Here is a 27,149-nt window from a genome sequence, read left to right as displayed (position 1 = left end):
CACACAAAAAAGGCAGTGGTGACCGCATACAGTGTTGGCTTTGAATGTGGTTTTGTGTGGTTTTTTTCAAGGGCAGGTGGGATGGGCAGCATGGAACAGATAATGAGGCCGAAAAGCTTAGTTTCCACCAATTGTAGTGGAGAAGACAGAGACCCGGAGGCAGAAGGGGAAACAAGCTTCATGTTCTATTGTGCTGCTTCAAAAAAACAAAACAAAAACACCTGCTTGGGCACTCCAAGAGGATTGGGGTGGAATGGGGGCTGGGGAACATGAAATGGATCGCTTGCAATTCCCCTTGCTGTCTTTATTTTTACTCAGAAATGAAAACCAGTACAGGTCAGCAGCTGGGGAGAGGAAATTTCATTATTTATGTTCCTGCAGTTTCCCCCACCAGAGCAGTTTTGGGTAGGAAAACAACATCTGTGCCTTTTTGCTACTGGTAAATATTGCACAGGGAAGATTTAGCGAGAGAAGCAGCATAACCAGGAAGGGAATAATTAAACTCTCCCATCCCTGCTTAATGTGGTCCCAGTTTTCATTGATTTCTGTATTTGCTTTTGAATAAAAGCAAAGAAAAAATGTAGCTGCATGGTCCATATTCCATGTGACCTCTAGTCAGTCTCATAGTCACTATTTCTTAGGTTGCAAACCCAATTCTTAAACCGTTTCTTCTCTACATTTCTGTGCCATGTGAGCTTGCACACAACTTTCACAGAACAACAAAAACAGGGCAAGAAAGAATCCAAAGGTATTTTTAATGTCTTGTGTGCAGAACACAATTTCTATTGAGTTTTATTGGAAGGAAGAAACTGTTTGTCTTTACAGCCTGAGCTATGGCCAACATGCATCTTCTCCAGTCATATTTCTCTAAATGCCAAATTTTGTGAACACTTGCAGTTGCCAAATTACAAACTTTTTCATCTTGACTCTTTTGATATGCCTCCTTGGCACAGTTGGCCACATCTCTGGCATATGTGAATCATAGCAATAATTATACTGCTCTAGCTGTTCTTTTACCTTAAAACTGCTTCAGTTTTGCTCCTTATTTTTTGCAGCTGGGCTTTGATCTGGACCGTGAAGTCTATCCCATGGTGGTTCTTGCAGTGGTGGATGAGGGAGATGGTAAGGGATGTTCTTAAGGTTTAAATTCATTCTGAACACTGATTGAGCATGGATGCCCAAGTGAGTGTCTGTGGGTCCATGAGATCCTTTGGGCTTCCCTATCCAAGGTTGTAGATAGTGTTCTGATTGTGAAGCAGGGGTTGGAGAAGCAACTCTATTCCCCCATCCCATTGCAGCCAGTGTGGAATGGCACTGGCTATCCTGCAGGGCTGAGAAAGTGACCTAGAAGAAGGAAAAAAGGGGGCCTTTCAGTGTGGGGAGGAGATGCTAGGGTAAGAGCTCTCCTGAAGCCTCTCCAGCCTCTTTCCCTCCCTCTCTGAAATGCCCCAGCTAGTCAAGCAAAAAGGCCCATTTAGCAAAAAATGCCGGGCAGGAGAACAGGGCGGCCAAGATGGCTTCTTCCGCACCTCCTGCTCTGCATCGGGTGACTGTATCCCTGCCAGCGGGGGGCATGTCATCATTGAGGGTGCAGCCCATAAAACTGGGTGCAAGTTATCACTGTACTTTTATAACATGGTTTTTGATTAAGTAACCACATTCCAAGTGTACATCAGATGCCCTGCTGAGTAATATTAGCAAACAAATACACTCTGAAAACTGCTTGCGATGAGCTATTTCCACAGATTTAATTGACATTAAAAATTAAACTACCCTCTGTTAGAGAATCAGGCAGCTGCAGGGGGTACAGAGACATGAGAGTTGCAGGAGGCCTGCGGGTTTCTGAGTGCATGTAAATGCCATACAGCCTCGCCCGCTTTCTTGTTTTGCAGATCATATGGGTCACTGCCACGTTCTACTGGCCACTTTTGAGAAGGTGAGTGCTTCTGTGGACCGCTTGTCCAAGTTAGCTTCCATGCACAGGGTTCCAGTTCCAGTGGGTTCCAGTTCCCGAATGTCAGTATAGAGCTTACTCTTTAAGCAGGTCGTGGTAGATAGAAAGTCTCATGTGCTCCTTGGGGAACTGGCAGGCGAGGCTCCCGAATCTAGAATGGCTTTGCAAGGGAAGTGGGCATGATGAGGCAGCCCCATTGCAAAAGCCTGTGTTCAGGAAGAGGGGTAGGCAGGCATGTCATCTTGCCTGGGACCCACTAGAAGCCGTACGCCCCCCCCCCGCCAGCTCCAGTTTTGCCATAGCAGTGGCAAGGAAGGGCTGATTTTGCAAGGAACAGAGGCGTGTGGGAGGTTTGTGTCTCGTTTGCAAGCAGAGCCATGGTGGTAGATCCAGAAGGGGGCATGTACACATGGACATGGGGCACTCCATCCAGCTCACAGGCTGCATGTTGCGCACCCCTGCTTAGATGCTCACTGGGGTCAGCAGCTCCAGTGTCTTCTCTGGCTCCTACTCACCACCATCTGGGTAGACAATTCCAGAAGCAGGGAGAATGTCTTGGGCAGCCAGCCAGTCTCCCAGGTCATTTGAGCCATGCTCAACTGGTGGCCCTGCTCTCTGAACAGTGATGACCTCTTTGGCTGAAGGAGAGAATGGGTAGACACCCCAGAGCCTCTTCACTGAATTGGGGGGCCCAGACATTGGCAGCTGAAGACATTGCAAGCTCTGCAGGCGACTGGGGAGGTGGCATTTGTGAACACGGGTTTGACCCTCTGCAACACAGCGGCAGTATTGCCTCCGCTCTGTCCGCATGAGTATGTCCAAATCCCAGAGAAAAGGCCATTAACGTTTAAAGTGGTGCACAATCTGAAAACATGCTGTTAGAACCCAGGCGAAACCCTCTTTAACTCGTTTTTAGCAACCATGAATCCTTGCACTTAATTAAGTGGCTTGCATATTTCTTTCATGTAGCTGTACGTGGTCAAGCAAAAGTACACAATATTTATATAAGTTCAGTGTGAAATAAATATATTGAAATGGAGGCTGCCTTGTTAATAGAATGATTGTGAGAGAAATGAATCATGTTGGGAGATTTCAAGGGGCCTGAGTTAAAAAGGAGAGTGTTCCTGGGTTTCTGAAGTACACGGCACAACATGAATGGAGTACATTCCTTTTGCATTCTATTACATGGGGAAGGCCTTCTTTTAAATGGTCGCACTTCAGTGGGTGAACGCTGTTTCACCCCAAACGGGTTCTTTACAGCCTCTTTCGACACATGCCCCGCCAAGGCACTATCTGATCTTTTGTGTCTTTCTCCCAGCATGCCGATGGAAGCTTTTGTGTGAAGCCCCTCAAACAGAAGCAAGTGGTGAGTGTGTGGCTGGCATACAGTGGCAGAAGCTGTGTAGTGCAGCCTTGTTCCCAGTTCACCTTTCCAGGGGAGCTGTATGTGCTGTTTGTTAGAAAAAGCATTGCAGGGACTCTCCCCACCCCTGAGATGGGCATTTTATGGGGGCTCCGGAGATGTATGCACCATCCAGCCCAATCCCATCTCCAGGCACTGCCTATAGCAGAAAGTTTGTAGTGAAAATGGAAGGGGGGAAGCTGGATGGTTCAATCTTGTAATCAAAAGAGGTTGGGGTGGGCAAGCAGCATTGGAGAAGGCTTCCTCGCAAGCTGAGTTCAGTGCTCTGAAACAGACAATCCTCTTTTGAGTGAGGCAGACACAAGGAAGTCATTTCTTTGTGAGCTCTCTGCAACCTTTGTTCTAGAGGACCTCAACTCTTCCTTTCTCCCATAACGTGTGTGTGTGTGTGGTTTTTTCCCTAGGTGGATGGTGTGAGTTACCTGCTTCAGGAGATCTATGGAATAGAAAACAAATACAATAACCAAGATTCCAAGGTGAGAACTGGAGCTGGAGAGACAGGGCAAATTACATGTTGTTCACATAAGACGTTTATTTGTTTTTGTAAACGAAAACCAATCTTGGAATGAGATTAGGATAAAAATTGCAATTTGTTTGGTTCCAGTGGAACACTTTTAACATCAAGTTGCTTACTGATTAGGTTTTATTTCCCCCCCCCCACCCCCCATATCTTTGCAAACCTGCCAAAACAGCACTCATATTCTGCTCAAAGTTGTTATAGAAATGTTTGGATGTCAATAACGTGTCTATGGTGGCAAGTGAGACTGTGGTTTGCTCTGCTTTTCTACCCAGGTGGCGGAGGATGAGGTGAGCGACAATAGTGCAGAATGTGTGGTCTGCCTCTCAGATGTCCGGGATACCTTGATCTTACCTTGCCGCCACCTTTGCCTCTGCAACACCTGCGCCGACACCTTGCGCTACCAAGCCAACAACTGCCCCATCTGCAGGTTGCGTAAGTCCCGGCACTTCTGCATCTTAATATTGGGCCAAAGTAGGTGGACTTCATTTCCTCTGGAAAGTCAATAGCCTCTCTTACTTGAATATCTAACAGAGGAAATTCAACAGTGTATGAACGTACTGTGCCAAGTTCATTTAACTTGTGATGAAGACTCGTTTGTCAGGTGTACTGTCATCAGAGCATAAAAAACTACAGCCAACCCCTGCTTCTTATCTTATTTTAGCAGTTTTGGCTGGTGATGAGCCATTATAGCCCCAGATGTTCTATCAGCGTACAAGCAAAAGAAGCCCTTAAGACAAGCTCTGTCCTTGTAAGCATTTTGCTTTCCTTGAATGTTTTTAGAAGCTGTTTACACCCTTTCCATCTTAATCTCTCACCCTGTAGCATTCCGGGCCTTACTGCAAATCAGAGCCATGAGGAAAAAGCTTGGACCTCTTTCCCCAACAGGCTTCAACCCCATCATCGCCTCCCAGACATCAGACTCAGAAGAACACTCGGTTGGTATTGGCATGCTAACAGTTTGAAGGCTGCTTTATCTTTGCAGATCTGGTCCTTTGAGCTGTGAAATAGTTTTAACTTCCAGAATTAAAAATATCCTCCATGATTTAACTGCACAGACATTGTTCAAATGGGGCTTCAAATGGTGTTGAACCTATTTGTCCGAAGGACTACGCTCCGTTTCAGCAAAGCCCTCAAGTTCACTCCAGGGTTGGTGGGACCAAAGAGAAAGGGAACAGGGCAAAGAAAAATACCAGCATAGCTAGCATGGACTTCTCATTGCCAGTCACTAAGCTTGAGGAGCTACATTTCAACCTGTTTGAATGAGGAAAAGCTGGAAAGCTGCCACATGAGTGACAGTTCGGGGAAATGGAGCGGAGCCAAGAGAAGAGTGTGTGGAGAGCCCTGGAATGGGGCTGCCTGATAGTCTGGCAGTTAGAGATCATAGTCAGGAGCAGGAGGCACAAAATGTGTTCAAACACGGTGAGAGATCCATAAGGTTAGTCAGAGCCCACCCATATTTTATGCAGCAAGCATGTTTACAGTGTTTTCATGGTGCAGTTTTTTTACCATGATTTACCTGATCAAATGATTTCGACGTCCTTCTGGTGTCTGTCTTTCCTGCTCAGGCCTCCTGCTCTGTCAGCCACTGTGCCTGACCTTCAAGGAGCATCACTCCCTGCCTGTGTCCCCTGCCTCTTCCTTGTTGGTCCACATTTAGAGGTTGGGTGGCTGGAGCAGCACCTGCGGTTGCTACTCTTTCCAGAGGACTCTGTGGGACTTGCGCAGCATTACCACAGAAAGCACGGTCTTGCATTCAGACAGCTCCGCAAGCCATGGTGGTGCAGGGAAAACAAAGACAAAATGGTTTTTTATCTAGGCATGCAGTGAACATCTGTGGAATCTGTCCCTTTAGTATTTGCAGTCTTCCTCTAATGCTCCTCCTCGTCCTAGAAAGCAAGCCAAGAGGAAGTCCAAGAATGCTTGTGGAACGAAGGTTATGCAACCGCACCCTTCTTCCACATCACAAGGCATGTCATGCGCGGCACAGACAAAGGCTGCTGCATGCGATGCGGAAAAGGAATGTCGCTCGTTTGGGGCTTGACTCTTGGCAAGTGCCGTGTGCATGTTGGGTGCGCTCATCGAAAATGCAAGACTCTCGCCTGTAGCAAAGTGGACCAGAGTCCAAGGAGCCAAGCCTCGGGAATATGATGGGTTCCCACCCCTCGCATCCTTATTTTTAGCACAGTTGGTACCAAACTTTCCATGGTCAAATACCCTGACCACATGAAAGACCAGCAGTGGTAAGAAGCCACCACCATGGCTTGGGTTGTCTGAACACATCCGGTGTGTATAATGGTGTCTGCGAAGTGTGAAGAAGAACTGTGTTGGTAGGTATAGGTGGGGATGTCGGAGGGGACACTGACCAATCATGCTCCTCGGTGCGTAGCTACTACATGCTTACTAATAAGTGCTCGGTTTGGTAGGGAAGGAAGAGTGCTCTGGGTGCCTCCCATTGCACACTCAGTGGAAAGCTAACGACATGAATATACCATCTTATGCAAACCATCTGTATTAGCATGAAAGAGAGACCATATAATTACGTTTTTTTCCAGAATGGTGTTTCTTTCACAATCATTGGAGAAGCAAGGCATGTACAGCTACTAATACGGCTTCTGTTTAACTTGTAGCCATTCAGTTTGCTCAATAAATTTGTAACAAAACAACCACAGCAGTTTTTATATATCTCATTTTATTAAGAAGTGAAGAGCAGTTGATTGTCTTTCAAGCCAAATGGCATTGGCTTCTTGGCAAAAATGAAGCAAATGAAAGTCTTGCACAAGCCTGCATGGGTGAAAAAAGAAGGACCAGAGATCTCGAGGGTCCCTTGGCAGTGGAGGCATTTAAAACTCTAGCTTCTATCCTACAAAAGTCTTTTCTGCCCCAGCATCTTCGTAGCTCAGGACGTTTGTCACTGGCCATTTGTCTACATGCTCAGAATTTAGAGTAGTTTTTGCATCAGTCTGTTGGAGAACTGGGATCCCTTAGCACATGGGGGTTTTTGGAATATTGCTTCAGTCTCCAGATGGAACTCTGCATCACTAAACGCTTCTCCTCATGTATTGATTATCTTTTTAAACACCTTTCTTCTCAAGCCTAATCTCCTCTGATACATCGCCTGTTGTGTGCGCATGCAATTTTCTTTCCTGGTGAAATATGATCCCAGAACAAATTCACTGCTGCCTCTGCAGTGTGACAGAAGACTCCTAGTGCTTCCAACTGTAAAACATTGTACAGCTTTTTTCCCGCTTAATGGATTGTCTGCAATAAGGAAATAGACAGCAGGCAGGGGGTCAGGGGACAATGGAGGGTTGTGGGTAGAAGAACACAATGTCTCACTTTCCTGTAAAATTCTATGAATGAGTCAGTGTGATGGTACTATAAAAGCCTCATCTAAGAGCACTAATTTTGCTAAGCCAGGTTTTTTTTCATGTTTAGGGTAAGAGCATGCATTATATCTTCTTGACTATGGGTATCATTTGAATAATTGCATGCTGCATACAGGAAGATTCCTGGACTTCTCTGATAGCCATGCAACCTCAGCCTCTTCCTCCAGCCAGTAATCCAAATCCTCCTATCCAGAATAAACCATGCACATTGTGCAACTTCATGTGAACTAAGCAACTCTTATTTCGAATCTGTGGTCTAAGCTTTCTCTTTCTATTTCGTGTTAAAGTCAAGAGTGGAGCTTTGTGTTCTTTTCGAGCTCTCCGATTTGATTGATTCTGAGGCGAGTGCCCTTCTCACCCCTCCCCATCTCTGGTTCTTCCAGTCGTCAGAGAACATCCCTCCGGGCTATGAAGTGGTCTCCCTTCTGGAAGCCCTTAATGGGCCTCTCACCCCGTCCCCAGCAGCCCTGCCACTCCACGTGCTTGGGGACAGCCATGTGCCAGGCATGCTGCCTTCGTACGGCAGTGACAGCCACCTGCCTCCTGTCCGGACACTCTCTCCCCTGGAACACCTGTCGGATTGCGGCAACCAGGGGCTCAAGCGAAAGAAAAGCCTCTCTAAGTAAGTTGCCCTGCACTGCAAAGTCTGATGCCCGGTACCCCTGATCAGTCATGATGTTGTTGTTGATGATGTTACTTCTCATTGCATAAATCCCACAGTCATTTACAAAGGGGTGCAAAAGTAAATAAACATAAAAATGGTTTTGGAGAGGGTTTCATGGATAGCTTGGAGCAGGGGAAAATGCAAAGAGAGTCATTTTCAGTACATGTCTGAACATAGAGGGGAAGGCCTGATGTACCTCAGAGGAGAGGCCATCCCCCAGGATAGGCACCCTTACAAAGGGGACCCATCTCCATGTCTCTGCCAAAAGGAAAGTTGCAGGCCATGTTAGGGAGTCCCCAGAAGGTCCTGGTGGCCTGAGAGGTTGCTCCAGGGGGAGCTGTTCCTTGCAGTGTCTTCTCCTGGCTGTATAGACTGCTGCATGCTAATACCAAAAATCTGACCTGTCTAATTCTGTAGCAGACTAGCAGCCAGTGTACATCATTACAGCAGGCTGATTCTATATTGTTATCTGAGGCAGTAACTGAGCCACTGCATTCTGCATGAGTGTTTATGTTTGCTGCCCCAGCCTAGCTGCCTTTCTGATGTGCCTAGCCAGTGGTGAATGTGGCCTTGCGTCTTCTGTGGTGACCTGTAGATCTTCAGAGCCCCCTTTCTTTCCTCCCTTTTAGTTTCTGCTAGAAGAAAAGTCACAGTTCAGCTGTTTCTTTTTGCCAGGTCAATCTCCCAGAATTCCTCAGTATTACATGAAGAGGAAGATGAAAAGACCTGCAGTGAATCTGAAATCAGGATTTCCAGAAGGAAGTCTCCTCATCCTCATGAGGAGGTAATTGATTCTTTGGGAAAGTCTCTATTCAAACACTGCCCCTCTCTCTCTTCCGTTCACCCATCTTTGCAGAATAGTTGTGTAAAGCTCAAATTAGGAGGGGCTGATTGTACAGGTTGCACTTCAGAGATCCTACCCCACTGGCTTTGGTCACCATTCATAGAAAGTGAAAAGGGATGCTGGGGAAGTTCTCCAACATCAGGCTTGGAAAAGAACTTCCGGTGCTTATAAAAGCTGAAGGTGATCTCAGTAAGGTCTTGGATTCTTCTTAAGCTCAGATTCCAATCTGGACCCAGAGAAGAAATGTTTGGCTTCTGTGGTTGATAAATATTTTGCCAGGCCAGGTGAATTTTCTCTTAGCTGGGAATCACAGAGGCTTTGGAAGATGAAACTGCCATTGCTTCGCTGCAGAAGCTCTCACGAGCCCCTTAAACTTTCCTCTATGTAGTGTGAAAGAAGTAGGCCACTCCATTGCATAGTTTCGGGCCAAGTTTAAAAGGTTATCTTTTCCGCAACTCAGGCTGCCTTAGAAAATGATTTGAGAAATATTTCCTTTTTTTAAAGAAAGGCTGGGATCTTTCCCAGATTAATCTGAGACAACCTCTGGAGATTTGGCCCATACCTAACTGCAAGACCAAGCACAAAGCTTAATGAAATAGTTGCTTCATTGGAAAGGACAAAATTTTCCTTCTTTTTTCAGGAATGTGGTGTGACACCAGAAAGTGAAAACCTCACCTTATCCTCCTCAGGAGCAGTAGACCAATCTTCATGTACAGGGACACCTCTCTCTTCTACTATCTCTTCCCCTGAAGGTAATATAGGAAAGGGCCACCTGTCTTGATTCTGGGGGCACATCACCAAGAGACACAGAGGGCTAGTTACCTTACTGCCCTCCCTGGGAAAGGGGAAGTTCTACATAAACCGGGTGCAGGTAGTCTGCGTGGCTCAGGTGCACATCCAGTATGAACACTGATTGGCTCTTCTCAGTAATGGTTTTCTGGATGTATTACCTTTGGTCTTGTTTTTCTGGAGATAGTGCTCAGTAACTAATAGTGACTAGTGCCATTTCTATAAGCTTGGGAAGCAGTTTGATTGAAGGTGTAAGTGGATTGATTTTTTTTTTTTTTTGAGCCTTACATAAGCTGCCCAAGGACAGTGGAGAAGGGATAGTGCACTTTCTACCATTTCTATGAGTTTTTTTCCAAGGAAAGTGAGGCATTGTTTGTGAACGGTAGCATGAAAATCTAATGCATTCTGCATAATTCTGCTGTACCACAGTACCGTGTTATGAAATGGAACATATAGAAAGGCAGCCAAAGAAAAATCCTCAGAAAAATATGTAAAGAAGCTGATCTCAATTGTCCAAAGAATTCAGAAGCTGAAACCTCAGTAAAGTGGTGGGTTAAAAGCCCCAAGTAGAAAAGCCCCCAAAGCAATATTAAAGCAGTAGGAAGAAAAAAGTGATGTAATATTACTGCAGCGCACACTAGAATGAGCACTTTGCTATTCTGGGCAGGTGTTTGGGGTGAATCTTGAAAGCTTCTAAAAGGCCTAGTTTCTTAAAGCGCATCTTGTCCTTCCACCCAGCAGTGTTCAAGCCAGCAAAAAAGTAACGCACAGTCAGCAGCAGCAGCAGCAGTCAGACGACGGCTCTCTTCTAACTGGTCTCCTTGCCATGTGTTGCCTGCACCTCCCCCTCTTTCCTTAGATCCCGTTAGCAGCAGTCTGGCCCAGTCGGTCATGTCCATGGCCTCCTCCCAAAGCCAGCATTCTGAGATCAGCACTGACACGCTGTCTTCCATGTCAGGCTCCTACGTCGCGCCCGGCACCGAGGAAGAGGGAGACATGATCCCGTCCCCTGCTGTGGCCAGTGGGTTACCTTCCGAAGGAGATGTGAGTTTGGCGGGCCGGATGTGCTGATCAGGGTGCAAGACGGGGGCAGAAAGTGTCTGATTGGAGGATGAGGAGTTAATGTCTTCGATGAAAACTCATTGACCTAGGCAGTTTCCCCCCACCTGGTGCCCTTTAGAAGTATCGGACTTCTTATGTCCATAATTCCCAGTTTCAATGCTGGAAATGATGCGAGTTGTAGTCCAGCAAGCTGGAAGGCACTGGAGCGTTGGTGGCTGGAGTAAGGGAATGTTCCTGGCAGGGTTGCCAAAGCTCTTCATATAGCTCCTGATGGCATTCTAAAATGACACGTAGTTTGTGACACTATCTAAACCCGTGCGTTAGTTTTAAGGAGTTAAGTCAAGCCATTTCCATGCTTGCTGGGTGTTATCCAGCACTGCTGTGACACATCTGACATTCTGGGCCGCTGGAAGTGTGTGTAGCTACCAGCATGTTGAATGTGGTTCAGCCAACATTGTTTAGGAGGGACAGAGACCGAGACGGCGATAGCCAGGCTGAATCTTCACTTGCATCTTGTTCATATTCCAATTTGAAAGGTGAAATAAAGACCCACATGAGAGATTAAAACATGAGGGAATGTGTGGAGTGTTGGGGCTGATACCACTGGTGCAATTTGCTGAATGGACTTACCCTGGTGCTACAGGAAACCCACCAGTGAGTCCAAGTCTCTTCTTCTCTTTTCTCTTAGTCAACCCCTGTGGAATCGCCCGATGCAAACTTTGTCAGTATCTCAGCAGAGGAGCAAGATGCAGAGGTAAAGCTCCACCACTGAAAGCCTTTCTTAACATATGGGGTCTGAAGGGAGTGGTCGACTTTGAGTTAAAAGTCAACAGCTGTCGCCTTTTTGTGCAGATGCCTGGTTTGAGGACCCAAATACTAAGGCTTTCAAGAGGAGGGGGAGAGGGTTAGGGCCATGTGATAAAATAAAATGCTGTAATCAGAAAATGCACTACATTGGGAAGCTCAGGTTCATCGCAGATCAGATGAAGAGCAGGATCCAGGTTGGGTGATGTAGTGAAGGGGGAGCAGGTGCAGGAACCGAGGACCACGCAGCCAAGAAACCTTTAGCTCCCTACAGTGAGATGCTGTAACAGGATGGCCTAACTAAACTCTGAATCTGTGCGAGCAGAGTTATTAACTGAGCATATTCTTCAGGGAGCCATTCCTTTTTGCCCTGGCAAAGCAGCCTTTGCCTGTATGGCAAAGTACCAGGCACAAACAGTCAACACTTCAGTCCTCAGACATCCGTGGTGGCTTTGTGGTGGTCCAAGTCCCTCCCCACTGAGGTTCACAAGACAGCCTCCAGCTGAGTTTCTTTGAGTGAAGCTTGGATCAAGTCTCTTGCTTGATGCTTCTATTATAGCATTCCTCTTTGATGACTTATAGGAGAGTGCGTGAGCTAACCGTAGCATTTGGTTTAAATGACTACAACTTAACCCTGAGACAGAACTGCATGGCACATTGATCAAAGCGTTTTAACTGCAGAGGAACCTTCACACCTACATTCTTCCCCCTATACTCCGTAATGGTACAGCCAGCAAGAGCTGTACCACAGGTCGACTCTCCTGTGTTTTTCAGCTCCTTGTAGAGAAATGAAATTGAACAGGGGTGAGCAACTTGTGACCTTTCAAGTGCCTCACTGGTTAGGGTTAATAGTAGTTGTAGGCCAAAACAGCTGGAGGGCCACAAGTTTTCTGCCTGTGCTATAGAAGGCAGCTTCCCAGTGTTTCCTGACTGAGCAAATGCCACTCTGCTATCTCAGTTTCTGCTTTCCTCAGTAAATAACAAACACTTTATTATTTCACAGTCACGCTTTGTTCTCTTTTGTGGCAGGGGAATGATGTCATGGAGGAAGAGGACGCCTCTCCCACACAGGAAGATGGTAACAGAGACCGGCACCTTCTTCCTTGTTCCATTTTCCTTCTGTTCCCCATCCTGCTGGCCATATTCACAGTGGAGCATAGAGTGCAGCCGAGGAGGGTGGACCTCCGGACAAGTTCAGCTTTATTTGTTGAATGTGCATGTAGTCTGGTTGGAACGGTGCGTGTGAGGGGGCAGGGAACAGAAATGCAAGGGACGTAATGGCTCTTCCAGCACATCTGCAGAGTGTGTGTTTCTCTCCAACTGAGACAGATCAAGAAAAAAGGCAGTTTTCTCCCTCCCCTGCTACTCCTATCATCTGCTTTTCTTCTGAGATTAACATTTAGGAAATTGGTCAGGACGCAGTCCAAAAGTCAAGACTGTGCACATTCTATTTAGGTGCTGCTTCTGGCAGAGGTTTGGCAGGTGGCATTTCCTCTGGGGAATTTAATGCATGCCTTTGTTAATGACTGTTCATGGTATACTTCAGTGATTCTTTAGGGTCAAGTTCTGCAGTAACTTGAAAAGCATAAACAAGGTGGGTACCAGTGCTCTTAACTCATAGTTAAGGTGTTTGGTCCCACCTAAGTTGGGTCTGATACTGTTAAAGTCCACTGAGAAGCTGTAATTGTAGTAAGTAGACAAAGCTGCAGAAAGGAGCTTCCTCTCTCTACCTTAGTGTGGGGCATATTAGAAAGCAAGTAAAACACTCAATTTCATAGAGGTTTATCAGATGACTTATAAACTGCAAAGGAGAGGCAGTCTGTAGCCCTCAAATTGCTTCTGGTTGGCTCATGATCTCATCTTAAAACTCTTGAGAGTGTCATCTCCCATTTTTAAAATTTAAGTTCAGGTCTTCCTGGCAAATAGCAATGTCAAAATGTTTAACAAGCAGGTTAAACCCATACGTATTATGATAGTAGAAGCTGGAAGCGCTGAAGCCTTCGCTGATCAGTGGCAAGTGAAACGTTTGAATTAGCTACAGGTTTCTGCCCTGTGTTATGCTTGCAGAGGTGTTGACCAGGATAGTTAATCCCATTTCAGGCTGCTACTGATATAGATACATATACAGATAAACCTTCATCAGAAGTTGGACCAAATTTACCAACATCTGGAGCAAATTGTAATTTCTCTAAACTCTGCCGACCTGTTCAGGGTGATGAGGAATCTGACACCGTGACCCTTTTCTTTTTCTTGTCTTACCCCCCTCTAAGTGGATGCCAGGTAGTGGAACCATTTTCAGATGAGGAAGTAAAGATGCTCAAGACACCATGGTTTCTTTTCTGTGACTGTGGATGCCACTCTCTTTCTTCCTCCCTGCACTTCTGCTTCCCACAGCTGGAGCTTTTGCTTTAGTGCCATCTGTGTTTCTGAGATTGCTGTGTTTTGCATGCTTATCTCTTACAACAGTCATGCAGTGAAATACTTCAACACATACTCAGCAGCCCCCTGCATGAACCAGATCAGCCAGCATATTTGACTGTATATCAGTTTTGCTTCTTAGCGCTGAGCCAAACCATTCAGAGAGAATCTGTCACCGTCAGGATTTCTTCTAAAATCATGCAGATCCTTTTAAATGGCACGCGCAAGGGCTCTGTTTGGAAGTCCCAGTGAGCTGCTATGGTATTCTTGGGTCTCGCTTGTTTTTGTGCAGTTATTAGGTAAAGGCTCACATTGCTAGGATGTGTCTCTTCCAGTGCTTGTGTCCAGGGCTGTTAGAGAAAGGGAGGGAGTTGCTCATGAGAGCTGCCTTTTCCAGCTGCCAAAATCCTTGTCCAAATAGCCCAGTGAGAATCTTTCCTGTTGCAAGGTCCTTGCTTTCTCTTTTTGAAAGTCATGTTCATTCTCCTGAGGACATCTAGAAGTCCCATGTCCCTTTTCCATCTATGCATTTCTGTGGTCATTCTCTAAAATTGAATGGAAGTAGTACACTGCAAGCTTTCTCCATGTACAATTAGAACTGGTTAAAATGAATGCCATTGGGTTTAGAGCTCTTTCACAAGTGGTAAAATCTGGAGTGGGTCATTCCTGAATGTTCTTGGCCACTGTAGAAATGTGAGGAGCAGCCTTTTTAAATGTGCATTTGGCTCCACACATTTCTCATTCAGTTTAAAAATGTGGGACATTCAAGTACTGCCTAGGTACGAAATTGCACGTAGTAGCAACCGCAGTTAACAATCCTCAGAAATGAAAAGACAGTGCGATGATAACCCAATGAGAAGACCTGCTTTGGATGTGATGGAGGAAGCACCAAGAAGCCATGTTTCTGCTTGCCACAAGAAGCTCTGCATGCCCAAATCCGCTCTATAAACTCATACCAGTTGTACGACAGTGTCACCTTTGTGGCATTCCTCAAGGAATCCTGGAAAATGTATTTTTGTGAAGGTACAGTGAGAGTATGGTGCCACCTCTCCTCATAGAACTGCCATTCCCAGGAGCTCCTCCTGAAGGGGTTGTGCTCAGGGCACTCCTCTTTCCAATATTATAGTTAGGGATGCTTTTGTTTTACAGGAGGGTATGGTTTCTGTGATGTTGTACTTGCTGGGAAGGTAATAATTTATTAGGCCTTTAAATTACTGTGTATATGATTTTTTTAAAAGGTCCGAAGGGCTCAGGCACTGGCCAGAGCTCAGCAAAAAGCATGAACTGGTGAAAGTCTTGCAAAGCTGTTTGTTTGCTGACTCTTTCCCCTGATGCTGCATAAACCTGCCTCATTACAGACACGGTTAAATGCCCTCCGGTATCCCATTGGCAACAATTGTCTTGAAACATGAACAAAAATGGAGGCAGCTGAGGAAACCAGTCAGGATGGCTGATGCAGACACATCGCGATTGAATGCCTTATTGTCCACTGTCTACCCCCACTGGCTAGAATGGTCGAGGTTTCCTTTCTCTTCCAATGTCTGATACAAAATGTTGTCCTTCCCGTTGTTGTAAGGAGGAGGAAAAGGGTTAAACGCAAGCCCCAGCCCCTCTCTAACTGCATTAACTCCCTTACAGGCCAAAGGACAGGCGCATACCTAGGTATGGAGTGTGACAATAACAATGACATTGGCAACGCAAGCGTGAAAGCACTGGACAATAAGCTGTGCTCTGAGGCCTGCTTACCTGGTGAGTGGCAGTCTGCTGAACATGAACTTGGAGGGGAGGTGGGAGGGGAATCTTTTACACATCCCACCCACTTTAAATGCCTGCCATTTGTCCGACAGCTGTTAGAGCAGTAATACTTGCATACACAGAGAGTCGTACAGCATGAGGAAATAGGTCAAAGGACGGAGCTCAGCTGTGGCAGCCTCCTGATCGTCCACACATTCTGGGTTGCCCTGCCCTACTGTGCATCTCACTACAATGTGCAAATACATTTCAGGATTCCTAACTTTAAGCCAGACTTTTACAATTGCTTTCTCCAATCTCAAGTGAACTCTGTGAATTGTAGTTTCTTGAGGGGGCTGTAACTTCTGGATTAAGAGTTCCTTGCCCATTAGTTTTTTATCCTTTTTGACTTCAGAGCTATATCCAACTACTAACATGGTATCCACTTGTAATGTGTACCCTCTATTTCCATTTAAATCTGTTTCACCTCACCTTCCTTTTTCTCTCCCAATGCTCAGCTCTTTCTCAGTTTATAACTCTTTCTGAAGGCCCTGCACAGAACTGCAATTGCCAGAGTTCTTTGGAGGAAAGCCATGATGGAGAAAGCAATTATATTAGCATACACATGGCAGAAGAAACTTGGCTAACTGTTAGATCTGAGCCCAAGATTCACAGAGTACAAGGGTAGCAGGATATGTGAAGAGCTCCTAGATTGGCCAACACACACACACACACACACACACACATACAGCAAAGTCTTCAACAAGTGTTGGCTAGTTCCATTGGATACAAGATTAGTTTACAGCATTGTTTCACCCAGCTACTGAATTTTGTACCAAAATACAATCCAGTTATTGCCCTTAATTTCATGGTATTTCTAACACACAAAGCTGTTCAGATTTTGGTCTTTCTTTAGATGTAAGCCTACTAGTGACCAAGTTAGTTGATGAATGAGCATGAACATAGCCTTGTTAAAGCCACATTTAATATTCTTTGGCTTAGTCCCACTATCACACCCCCACCTTCCTTTTTTACTAACCGTGGGTCTGTCTCGTTTGTGTCTTTGCTCTTTCATTGACCTTTTTGCCCCACTGGATTTCATCAGTGTGAAAGTTCATGTTCACTCTACGCCAACACAGTTCTCGTTTTTGTTTTTCTTAACCCATGCTTCCATCCCTTCTCCAGGTTGCTGAATGGTTGAAAATCTTACTGACTGGCCTTTCATGGGTCTGGAAGAAACGGAAGTGTGGGCAAAATAGAATCATTCTTTACAGATACAATAAGTGGAATTATGGGTCTAGGACTGAGGAACTCTAAACCAATGTTGGCTCTGATTGGAAACCATGCTCAAAATCCCATGCCAGTCCCATTGAAATGCATGGGGCTGGTGCCACAACAGTCCTCAGCAGATTGCAACTTCGGGTGCTGTCTAGAGACATTTTGGCATGCCTGACTTTTGTTGTACAAGGCTCACGTGAGCTTAACTTCCACCGATTTCAACAGGACTTAAATGTGGCCCAAATCCTCTGGGTATGGTCCCAACTGTCAAAATGTAGATGCATCAGACCCTGCCTTACATGTCAGTAAATTTCCCGCCATTTTGTAAAACCACAGCAGCCCATCCCTTGCTTCCTTCACCTTCCTCCATGCTTGAAGGCTGTAAATGTGAAATGCCTGTAAGAATTCTTTTGGTTGGTCTAGTTGACTGCTCCTGGAGGGGAAAGTTTTCTTAATCTCCTCCTGCTTTCTTACATAGATGCTAGCGAGCTTCACCCTCTTCTTCTACTGTCAACCTGCCCCTTTCTATAATTTATTCCACTTGGGAAATACTACAGTTAATCCAAGCTTTGCTGTGCAACAGCATATGCGCCAGCAGATAAGAGACCCTCTAACAATGGCAACAAACGGCATCTTTCTTCTGGGGCAGGAATCATTTAAACACAGCTGCATGCAAGGTCATTGGAAGCTACGAGGTGAAAATAGTGCATCGTATTCTGTCCTTGTCACATTAGTACCTCTGAGCAATATGTGTCTGTGTAAACGCCAATTGCTGGGCAAAATCCTACCAGGAGCCTTGTTAAGCACAACGTACTGCATATCCATGACCCCTCTGATTGTGAACTTTCCAACTGGGAACTGTTCATAATTCTGCCTCAGTTGAGCAGATAAGGATCAGTTGTTCATATTTAGTACTATTTTCCACGCAGCCCTTGAGACAGGTTGGCTACCACTGGAGGACAGATGAATAAATCTTCGGAAGATTTTTTTCCAGAGATCGTCAAGGGGCTACTAGAAGCTTAACAGCCATAGAACTGGAGCAAAGATTCATGCTACCTGCCCCTTCTTATCTAACAAAGCCACCAGTATGGATGCAATGGGGATCCTAGATTACTGTTTCCCAAACTGAGCCCTTGGAACAGCAGATCAGCATCCCAAAGATTCTAATGGGTTCCAGAAGAGTTCTGCTGAATCTACCAAAAGAAGAGGTAAAATGACAGTTACTCATGCGCAATATACTGTGCAGTAAAGCATATTTTGTACAGCCCAACACCAGTGGAATTGCAAGCAGATCAGTTTTAGTATTTCAGGCAGGCAAGGAAAGGAATTCATAGCTTGACATCCTCTGCCATAGTAAGACTATAAAGAAAAATGCACTGCTGAGAAGTATTCCTAACACTGGATGTCATACCTTTTCAGGAAGCAAAAAAATCTACAAAAATGGTAAGGGCACATTTGAGCCTGCGTGTGCTTTCTGCCCGCAGAGACTACAAGAACTGAATTGGCATCAGCTTTTTCTTCGCTTCCTCATATGTAATTCACATTCAGCGAGAACTGGCAATTGTTAACAATCATCTCATTACTGGCCAACTAAATTAGTTTAAGTTAAATATCTTATGCTTCCTGTTTCCTCACTAAACTGTGGAGGTGAAGCCTGTTTCTCTGGAAGTGTTACAGGGAAACCCGTTCCTTTGTGCACTTGGTTGTGGAGCAAGTTTGAAATAAGACCAGTACAAGGAGTGGCACTGGATGGATGGACCCTCACCCTCACCCGACCCCGTCCCAGCTGCATCTGCACACTCGCAGGGAGCTTTCCCCACTGCCTCCTGCAGCATTTATTGGAGGGCCATTGGACATGACGAGCCCCGTGGAATAAATTGGATGATGAATGTGCGGTCGCACAATGTGGCTTTATTTTCTCAGGCTTATGTGCCCATTGGTTTTGCTGCTTGCAGGAACCTTTTGCAGATCTGCCACAAGCTGCAGTGTACGTAGATATGCAAAGCAGGCGAAAATGCTCACACACCCTGGCTGCAGTGCATTCTTGGGCAAGCCTGTGCTTTTGCTTTGCACACAATCAAGATGGAGCATGTACTTCCCTCTGCGGCACAGAAGCTGTATGTGGAGCACAGCAGGGATGGACTCCTGAGCTGCCGGTCCACAGGTGCATGTGCCCCCAGGCCCTTTGGCCTATGGGTAGATGGATACTCTGTACGGCTGATTTAAGGGCAGAGGTGCATTTCTGAAGTTGTCCTCTAGTTTCCCTCACACTCCATTTTCTTCACTCCAAAGTTTGAACTCTTATTAATTAACTTCCTCTAGGTACACTATTTTAGATTATCTGAGGGGTAATCCCATCCTGTCTCAGCTTCCTTTGTTTTGAGTCTCTGGAGGCACTTTTTTCTTTTTCTTCTTTGAAAGGGTGAATTGGTACAAAGGTAAGTAAGACAGCTAATGAACATGACAGGTATTCATTCATTCAGGAGAACAGATGGTTTACCTGCAAGATGTCTTCCACCTGTGAGTTTTCCACTCTGAGTTGCCTTTGGGTAGAAAGGCCTGGTGCCAATTAAATGAGAAGGAGAGGTAGTACGATAAGGTCTGTTTCTGTCTCAGGTGCACATGCAGGAAAACTAAACACACAGAAATTCTGTCCACTAGTCAAGATTGTCTTTCTTGCCAGGTTTCTCTTCCTGGAGCACACTCATTCCCACCACCCACTCACATGCATGTATTTGGGAGCAGGGTAGAGGAGTGCGCCTGCTTGCACGCACCACTCGCACGTGAAACAATGGGGGCATGTTTGGTGCCCTAGAGAAGAAAAAGTGGCATGAATGGGGCCCCAAGAGATGTGCCAGTCTGCAGAGTGGTGAAATGGGATTGGCTCGATGGCCACACGTAATCGGTTCTGACCAATCTGGTCCATCTCAAGGGGCTGTGTTTTGGCTAGTAGGCAATTTTAATGTCACGGGGCCAAGTAGCACTTCGTTCACAGAAATGTGAGTGTCTTCCAGCATTTTGCTTTGCTAGAATGATGTCTCCAAGCTGTAAGTCTCTGAGGGTCTTCACATAGCTCTCTGGTTAGAAGTCACTCTGACATGGTGGTTAGGATTTCTGTTGGATTTAGAAGCTACTGTGCGCTTTCTGATTATGACTAGACCATCCCATTAGCCATTGCTTCACTGTGAATTTTTAAAGACATGCTTAATTGTCTTGATGTTTAAACATGAAGGTCAGTGTATGGCACAAGTTAGCTTCCACTTTCATTGGTTTTTGGCTTTTGTCTGAAAGGTATGCTTAGTAATTTTAAATTCCGAATCTTCATATTTGAGGTTTGCATTACAATTAACATTGATATAAACCCCATGGTAACACTTTATGGCATTTCATGTAAGTGTGTTGATAAATCTGACATTTGGCCTATAGGTAGGCACCAGATCTGTTGATCAGCCTTACACTCTAACTGACGCTTAAACCAAAACAAAGTTAGTCAAGTCCACTCAGAATACTGTGTCTCTACTTTTGGCTGCATGTCATGTGGATTCTGATATGATCAGTTAGCAGCTCCCTTTATAGGATTGTTATATCGATAAGTCAGTATTCACACAAGAAACAGGGCCACATTTCCTGTTTCAGAATCTTTTCACATACCTGGTGGCTTAGAGCATGACTCCAAACAGCTGCAACTTCTAGGGTGGCACTGAAATACACTGTAGAAAATATTGCTCATTTTGTCCTTTTTGTCCTTGTGTTTCTTTTTCTCTACATTGCAAGCATATGCATTTGTGTTGTCTGTCTTCTCTCTTGTTCACCATTTGCCTCTGGTCTTCTCTACTGAACAGCTGCAGTTCCGGAGTCCTGCCCCATAAGCATTGAGGAATAGGTATGAGATACATGAAGTCCTCTGTTGTTCACTCTTCTTTACAAATAAATACAAATGTAGCATTCATTTTGCAGTATTATATTTCTTTTTAAGGCCTCCCTGGGTGAACATAGCAACCCATCTTTTTTGAAGAAGGAATGATCTTTTTTTTTTTTTTTTTTTGGCACAGTCAAGTAATTCTTTTCAGCACCTACACAGAAGCCCAAGTAGGAGAGGCCTTTCTTGTGCCGGGAGAAGTGCCTCTCAGAAAATCCAGAGATGTATTATTTGTATTTATGTTGGTGAACCACAAACCAGTAGAGCAGGGTAAGTCAAAGGTAGCCTTCCTCAAGCTGGTGCCTTCCAGATGTGTTGGACTACAGGTCCCTTTGTTTCTAGCCAATGGCCATTCAGGGTGAGAGTTAAAAGAGTTGTGGTCCAGCAATCTGAAGGGTACCAAGGTGGGGAAGGTTTGTCTAAGGACTCTTGCTCAGCTAGATCATGGTACCTCTTTGCAGCTTTCCAGCCACTTACTTGTTTCCATGCTTACTGGGGAGACACGTCCGCTATATACAGCTGCGGATTCAGGGAATAAGCACTTCCAAAACACAAATAATGGGGAAGTGGGGGGAGGTGAGCTCAGATGTGTTGAGAACAGTATTTTTAATTGCAAGCCTGGCTCTATCCTGTCAGTGGGCCCACTGCTTTCTGTCCAGTAAAGCTGTCCCAGAAAGGAGCAGGTTTTCCCAGTACAAGGAGCACAATGTGTATGGCATGGGGTTGTTTTGGTCAGGTTTGTGGAGTGCTCATGTATGGTACTTGGGAAGAAAGTTTTAGGCTGCATTAGTAGAAGTATCCAAATCGCATGAAGTCCTAGTTTCCCTTTACGCCACACTGGTTAGGCCTCATCTGGAGACCTGTGTTCAGTTCTGGCCACCACAGTTTAAGATGCCAATAAGCTGTAAAGGGTTCAGAGAAGGGCAACAACGATGATTCTGAGACTGGAAACAAAGCCCTGTGAGGAAAGATTGAGAGAACTGGGCATGTTTAGCCTGGAAGAGAGAAGACTGAAGGGAGATCATAGAATCATGGAGTCGGAAGGGGCCTAGCAGGCCATTGGGTCCAACTGCCTGCTCAATGCAGGATTCAAGTCACCCATCCAGATTTCAACCTGGCCTGACCCTGCTTAGCTTCCAAGATTAGGCAGGATCAGATACTTCAGTCAAGTATTTGAAAGACTCTCACAAAGAAGAAGGCCAGGATCTCGTCTCAATCATCCCAGTATGCAGGACATGGAATAACAGGCTCAAGTTACAGGAAGCCAGATTCCAGCTAGATATCAGGAAAATTTTCCGACTGTTAGAGCAGAATGACAATGGAACCAATTACCCTGGGTGGTTGTGAGCTCTCCCACACTGGAGGCATTCAAGATGCAGCTGGACAAGCCCCCGAGAGGGATGGTTTAACTCAGTGTCCTGCACTGAACAGGAGGTTGGACCCAATGACCCCCTGACCCCTTCCAATTCTACTATCCTATGAATCTATGAGAGAAGAACTTTTTTCCAGAAATGGAGTTTTATTGAGATAGTATCACAGAGGGGCAAATTAAAGGTTAACTATTGAAAGCTGACCCAGAGATGAAAGGAGATGGGGGTGAAATTGCGAGGGCTGCAATCTTTCCACTTTCAACTCCTAGGCTGGGAGGGAAATGGCAGTGAGAATCAGAAGCTGTCAAAAAGGAGAGGGTGCATTGTACATTTTCTACCTTATGCTCTGTCCGAAACACAAGGAAGACAAAGAAATGTCAGGCTAAACCAGAAAATAAGTTTAAAAAGAAGAGTTGTTCCTTGGTGTCTCCAAGGTTTTACTGTTGGAATTCCCTCAAAGCGAGAATGAAGAAAAAGAGGGCTCAAAATGGGAGTCCAGGATCAGTCAGGCTAAGTTTATCCCAGCGAGATCTGTAGAATCATCACCTGAAGTTTGTGGGGTTGGAGAGCCTAGAATGGGGAGTTAGTCCATCAGAAGCTTCAGAAACCCAGGCTTCTTAGCTGGGCTTTTGCTGATGTTGCTTAGAAAAGGAACACACAGGAGACTTGCTGAGTTAAGGGGCTCTGTGGCAGTAAGAGCCTTTGCTCACACTCATTAAAGAGCAGGGTCGTCCTAGGAAAAACACCCATTTCCAGCTTTTTGTGAACCTGCTTAACTAAGGAGAGGAGTTAAGACAATTGGTGGAATTCGCAATCTATCTTGTAAAGGACACTTAGAGCTCTCCATAGCCAATCAATAAGTGACAGGGTGTTGTTTTGATGACTTGGAGGAGGATCACCACTTTATCAATTCTGGGAGGTGGTATGTCTGTTCATAGAAGGCATACACTCCCTTATGCTTTTCGACACAGAGTTTCAGCAAGAACTTAGAAGTGCACGTTGTTCGAGTTGTGGTACATCTTTACTAACTCACCTTTCCAGACACAGTGTGGCTGTTTGGGCCACGTTGCTTGTGAGACGACATCCACAAAACAACGGCAGACCAATGCCATGAGAATTATTCAAGGTGATGTTAAGGGATAGCAGTATTACCTTGTTAATACAAGACGAAACAGGGCTGGATCCAGGGTTGTCATTGCACCCATGACATAGCAGGATGGGCCTTCCTCATTCTCTCCTTCCCACAGTAGTCTTTTCCATGTTCTCCACATCTCTAGAGATTTGTCCTAGCCAATTAAATCCGTAATATTTCATTATGTTCGTAGCTTCCTCCTTTCTCAGCCCCTAACCATTTGGTGTTTATAGTTTATCCCCCCCCCCTTTTTTTTTTTTGTCTTGGGCTTCTGCCATTTTGATCACTAAATGTCCATACAACCTTTTTCTTTGCAAAAGAGGAAGAGAATTTCTGTCTGGACCTAATGTTTCTAACTCACCTAAATATACGTGACCACTAAAAGGTTTCCTGCAAAAGGTTGACCCTTTGCTCCTTGTGATGCTTATGTATTTCTTTTACTATCAAATGCATTTCTCAGTCATCTTTCGAGCCTGCATTCTTCCCAGTTGTGATAATTGTATCACAATTTTGTGTTTATGCCAAGACCCGTTCCTAAATAAAAGTAGTGTTCCCGTACTTCAAAGGCCAAGACTAGAGCAGGAGGGATAAATCTATGGCTGAGTATTTGCCTGATAAATAATGGTCACATTCTCTCTGTACTGCAGTGAATTCCTAATGAGACCAAGAGTTCTTTTTAAAGGAACTAATTGCCTCATTTAGCATATAACTATGCTGCTGGCATGCAAATGGTGTTTCAGCTTTCTTTGTACTCAAAATATAATGCCTTCTGGGCCAAAATATTATATAATGCCTTGGAGCCAAATTAATGCAGATGAAAAACATGCTTAGTTGCTTCCTGTACTAAATGAAAATCCCATGGCTTATATCCTGTGGCAGTTCGTGTCTGTGTATTCTAATGGAGTCAAATAAGAGATCTACTCTCTACATCAAAGAAATAGTAAATAAAAAGATGAGAACACAAATAAGATGCTCACAATGCTAAGAGGAGCTGACTTCATGCCTTGAGAATTTCAAACTTCTGGGTCAAACTTGATGGTACCTTAAATACACGGCATGGAGTAGACCCTCTCTTCCTTTCATACTCTCCAGTAAGCATTTGAACTTCCACTCTAAATTGGGGTCATTGCACCCAAGTCAGGATGGTTCAAACCACACCATCACTGCTTTTCAGAATCCGCCCCCCCCCCCCCAGAGCAGGGGTTTTGAAAAAAAAAAGGGCACCCCGGCTGCTGACCAACCCCCCCCCCCCCCCCCCCCACCCCCAAAAGCTCCTAATTGAGGCTGGGTCAATTTTCAGAAAAGCCATATGGGATAGATTTAAAACTCCTCTCCCCACTGGGATTGGGTGTACTGAACCAGATTGCAAAGCGTGTACATTTGCTTTAGACTAAGAAAGAAGTGGGGAGAAGTCAGCTGCCTGTTACTTGATCCTAAGATGCAAGTCGTAGATGGATGATAGGGAATTGTGTCTTCCCTTAAAATTGCCCTCTTCTATTACCAGCTTCCCAAGTCTTGTTCATCTGCTATTGCTGAACACTGCTCTGGCTCAGATAGTGATTGTTGCTACGTTCATGTTCCTGGCTTTACAGCTCGAGGAACTCTTTGTCAGCCTTCCTGGATGAGAACCTGTGTGGGCATTTCTTTAGTCAAAACTACCAACCAAACACACGGACTTGGTCAGATCTCCAAAAGGTCACAGCAGGACTGAGGCCAAAGTTAACCAGGAAGGGGCCTAATACAAAAAATGTCTGTGCACAACTATCTTGTGCACTTACAGACGTGACTGTTGTTGTTTGAAATATTAACAGATTCCAAATTTACATCGTATGGATGGCCACCAGCCCATATAAACTGGGTAAACTGCCCAAGCAGTAGCAAAGGTGCTTGCAGCAGCTGTTTTACATTGCCAGGGCTATACACGCTTTCATGAGCACCTGGAGGATGTGAAGGCTTGATGGGCTGCCCTTCATTTTTAGATTAATGATTCAAGTGGTAGAAGAAAATATATGGCAATGCTTCGTGGCTGTGTTATTTTATAGGTAGTAAAATGTCAAGGCATCTTTTAAAAATTATTTTACTGAACTTTGGGTATACCTTGTAATAAATGCCAGTGTCACAGAATGAACTTAGGGTTCCTTGGAAACCTAAAGCAAATTCTATAAAAGCTGCAACCTAGTTGTTAGTCATTATTAAGAACATGTTTTGGAAGACCATGTACTGTACTAGATCTATCATCGGCTGAGATTTAAAGAACAAATCTTGTTTTTCCATCCCTGGCACTGGTATACCAGCTCCTGTGGCCCACTGAACTCTTGCCAACAGTATTATTCATGCTTTTCTTCCCATAGGTATCCAGACATCAGCTGACAATTCCCTGAATCACAGCCAGACCCTGAGGCACCACTTCTCTACCTGCAACATTGACCTGGAGTATGATGAAGACGTGCAGTGCATGCTAGGACCCCTGTGTCCTCGATGATGTCACTTGGTTTGGAGGGGCACTAAACATATTTTCCCTAAAACACTATAAGGAGCAAAGAGCAGGGAAGCTGTGGGCAATATCAGTTTTGGGAATCAATCTCTCTCTTTCTCTCTCTCACTCCACACACACCTCCTAGCATTCTTAGTGATTGTTCCAAACGCCCCATATAGCATTCAGTCTGAACTTGCAGTACTAGCGGCTGAATGACTTGAGCTGGATTTGATGGCCGTTGCCTCTATAAATGTGCGTCCTTTGTCTTGCCAGCGCAGCATTCCTTTTCGTTTACTGACACTTTATGGTGTAGCCAAAGCCTTGTTTGGCGATCGCCATCACACCAGCCTCCCTTTAGTAGCAATGACATTCATCCTGCTTCCTCTGTTGCAGTGTGTGGCTGTAAAACTGTAATGCCGGTAGGAGATAAATCCGCACTGCAAACCTCTACATTGTCACAGCTCCTTTTTCCATCCACATAGTGGAAAACAGGATATCTGACACCACCTGATGTCTGCAGCACACCTGGTAGCAGAAGAAAAGAGATTGTCATTCCTTTCAACACCTCAGCTCCTCTCTATAGTCTTTGAACCGTCTTTCAAACTTCCCTGGATAAAAGATTCCAGACTGTGACTAGGGGCCCATTGTGGGAGACGTGGGGTCCATTTTGTAGGGTTCTGCAAGACCTGGGCTGTCCTGAATTACAGACCACAACACCAGCTCATAGAGGTGAAACAGTGCAAAGAATCTTCATTTTAAACGAAGGGGCTTTTAGCAGTTCCGCCTTGGCATGGGGACGAGGTATCTGTCCAGTCAACAGAGCAAATACAAAAGGGAGAATTCACTCATACACACTCACCACATGCATTCCTATGAATTTGTGATACTGTCATGAGTGAAACGAGACCTGAAGTTAACTATGCATGAAGGTGTAGCCGAGAAAAGAAGAGGCCCAAGTAGCAAGTCACAGGAGCATTGCTAAGTGCAATATTTGTGAAGTTTGTTTTGTTTTTTAAGTAAGGCATTGTCTCTTGAACTCTCTGCATGGCATTACTTAAAGTGTGGACTCCAACTACATGGATAAAATGGACATACTGGGTTATGCATTTGTTTAATGGTTAAGATGGTTTCCTTGGTGGTAAGTGTGTAGAAATCATTTTGAAGCAGCGATTCCCAGCCATCCTGACATGAGTTCCAGAAGGGCTGCTTTGTCTTTGGTTGGAAGCAGCCTGTTGCATCTGACTCTCACTTTCTCTCGTGCTGCATTGTCATCCACCCCCACCCCCCATATCTCAGAGAATGCTGTTGAGAATCTGCACTGAAAAGGGCAAATTCTGCCATTGTTGATACATGACATTTGTTAATAGACTTCAGGAACC

At 45.1% G+C, this 27,149-nt stretch overlaps 1 protein-coding gene across 4 annotated transcripts in view; it reads left to right on the top strand.

The window, feature by feature from the left end:
* Positions 1-26,946, top strand: part of RNF157 (ring finger protein 157) — an 85,431-nt gene extending 58,485 nt beyond the window's left edge. For 2 of the 4 annotated variants that reach the window (XM_044453802.1, XM_044453801.1), the window contains exons 6-18: positions 1,056-1,122; positions 1,893-1,936; positions 3,273-3,320; positions 3,782-3,853; positions 4,170-4,329; positions 4,720-4,832; positions 7,667-7,905; positions 8,623-8,731; positions 9,432-9,543; positions 10,440-10,624; positions 11,331-11,396; positions 12,476-12,524; positions 15,503-16,218. In XM_044453802.1, coding sequence (XP_044309737.1) covers positions 1,056-1,122; positions 1,893-1,936; positions 3,273-3,320; positions 3,782-3,853; positions 4,170-4,329; positions 4,720-4,832; positions 7,667-7,905; positions 8,623-8,731; positions 9,432-9,543; positions 10,440-10,624; positions 11,331-11,396; positions 12,476-12,524; positions 15,503-15,726 — 1,488 coding nt within the window. In that variant the 3' untranslated portion in view covers positions 15,727-16,218. Of the gene's footprint in view, positions 1-1,055; positions 1,123-1,892; positions 1,937-3,272; positions 3,321-3,781; positions 3,854-4,169; positions 4,330-4,719; positions 4,833-7,666; positions 7,906-8,622; positions 8,732-9,431; positions 9,544-10,439; positions 10,625-11,330; positions 11,397-12,475; positions 12,525-15,502; positions 16,219-20,715; positions 20,757-25,645 lie in introns of those variants that run through there. The other 2 variants (XM_044453803.1, XM_044453804.1) reach the window with 2 other exon arrangements.
* Positions 26,947-27,149: the final 203 nt, after the last annotated feature.

This window comes from Varanus komodoensis, unplaced genomic scaffold (genome assembly GCF_004798865.1).
Source record: "Varanus komodoensis strain SLA01 unplaced genomic scaffold, ASM479886v1 scaffold7_1, whole genome shotgun sequence".
Taxonomy (NCBI): domain Eukaryota; kingdom Metazoa; phylum Chordata; class Lepidosauria; order Squamata; family Varanidae; genus Varanus; species Varanus komodoensis.
This window is presented reverse-complemented; position numbering and strand designations above follow the sequence as displayed.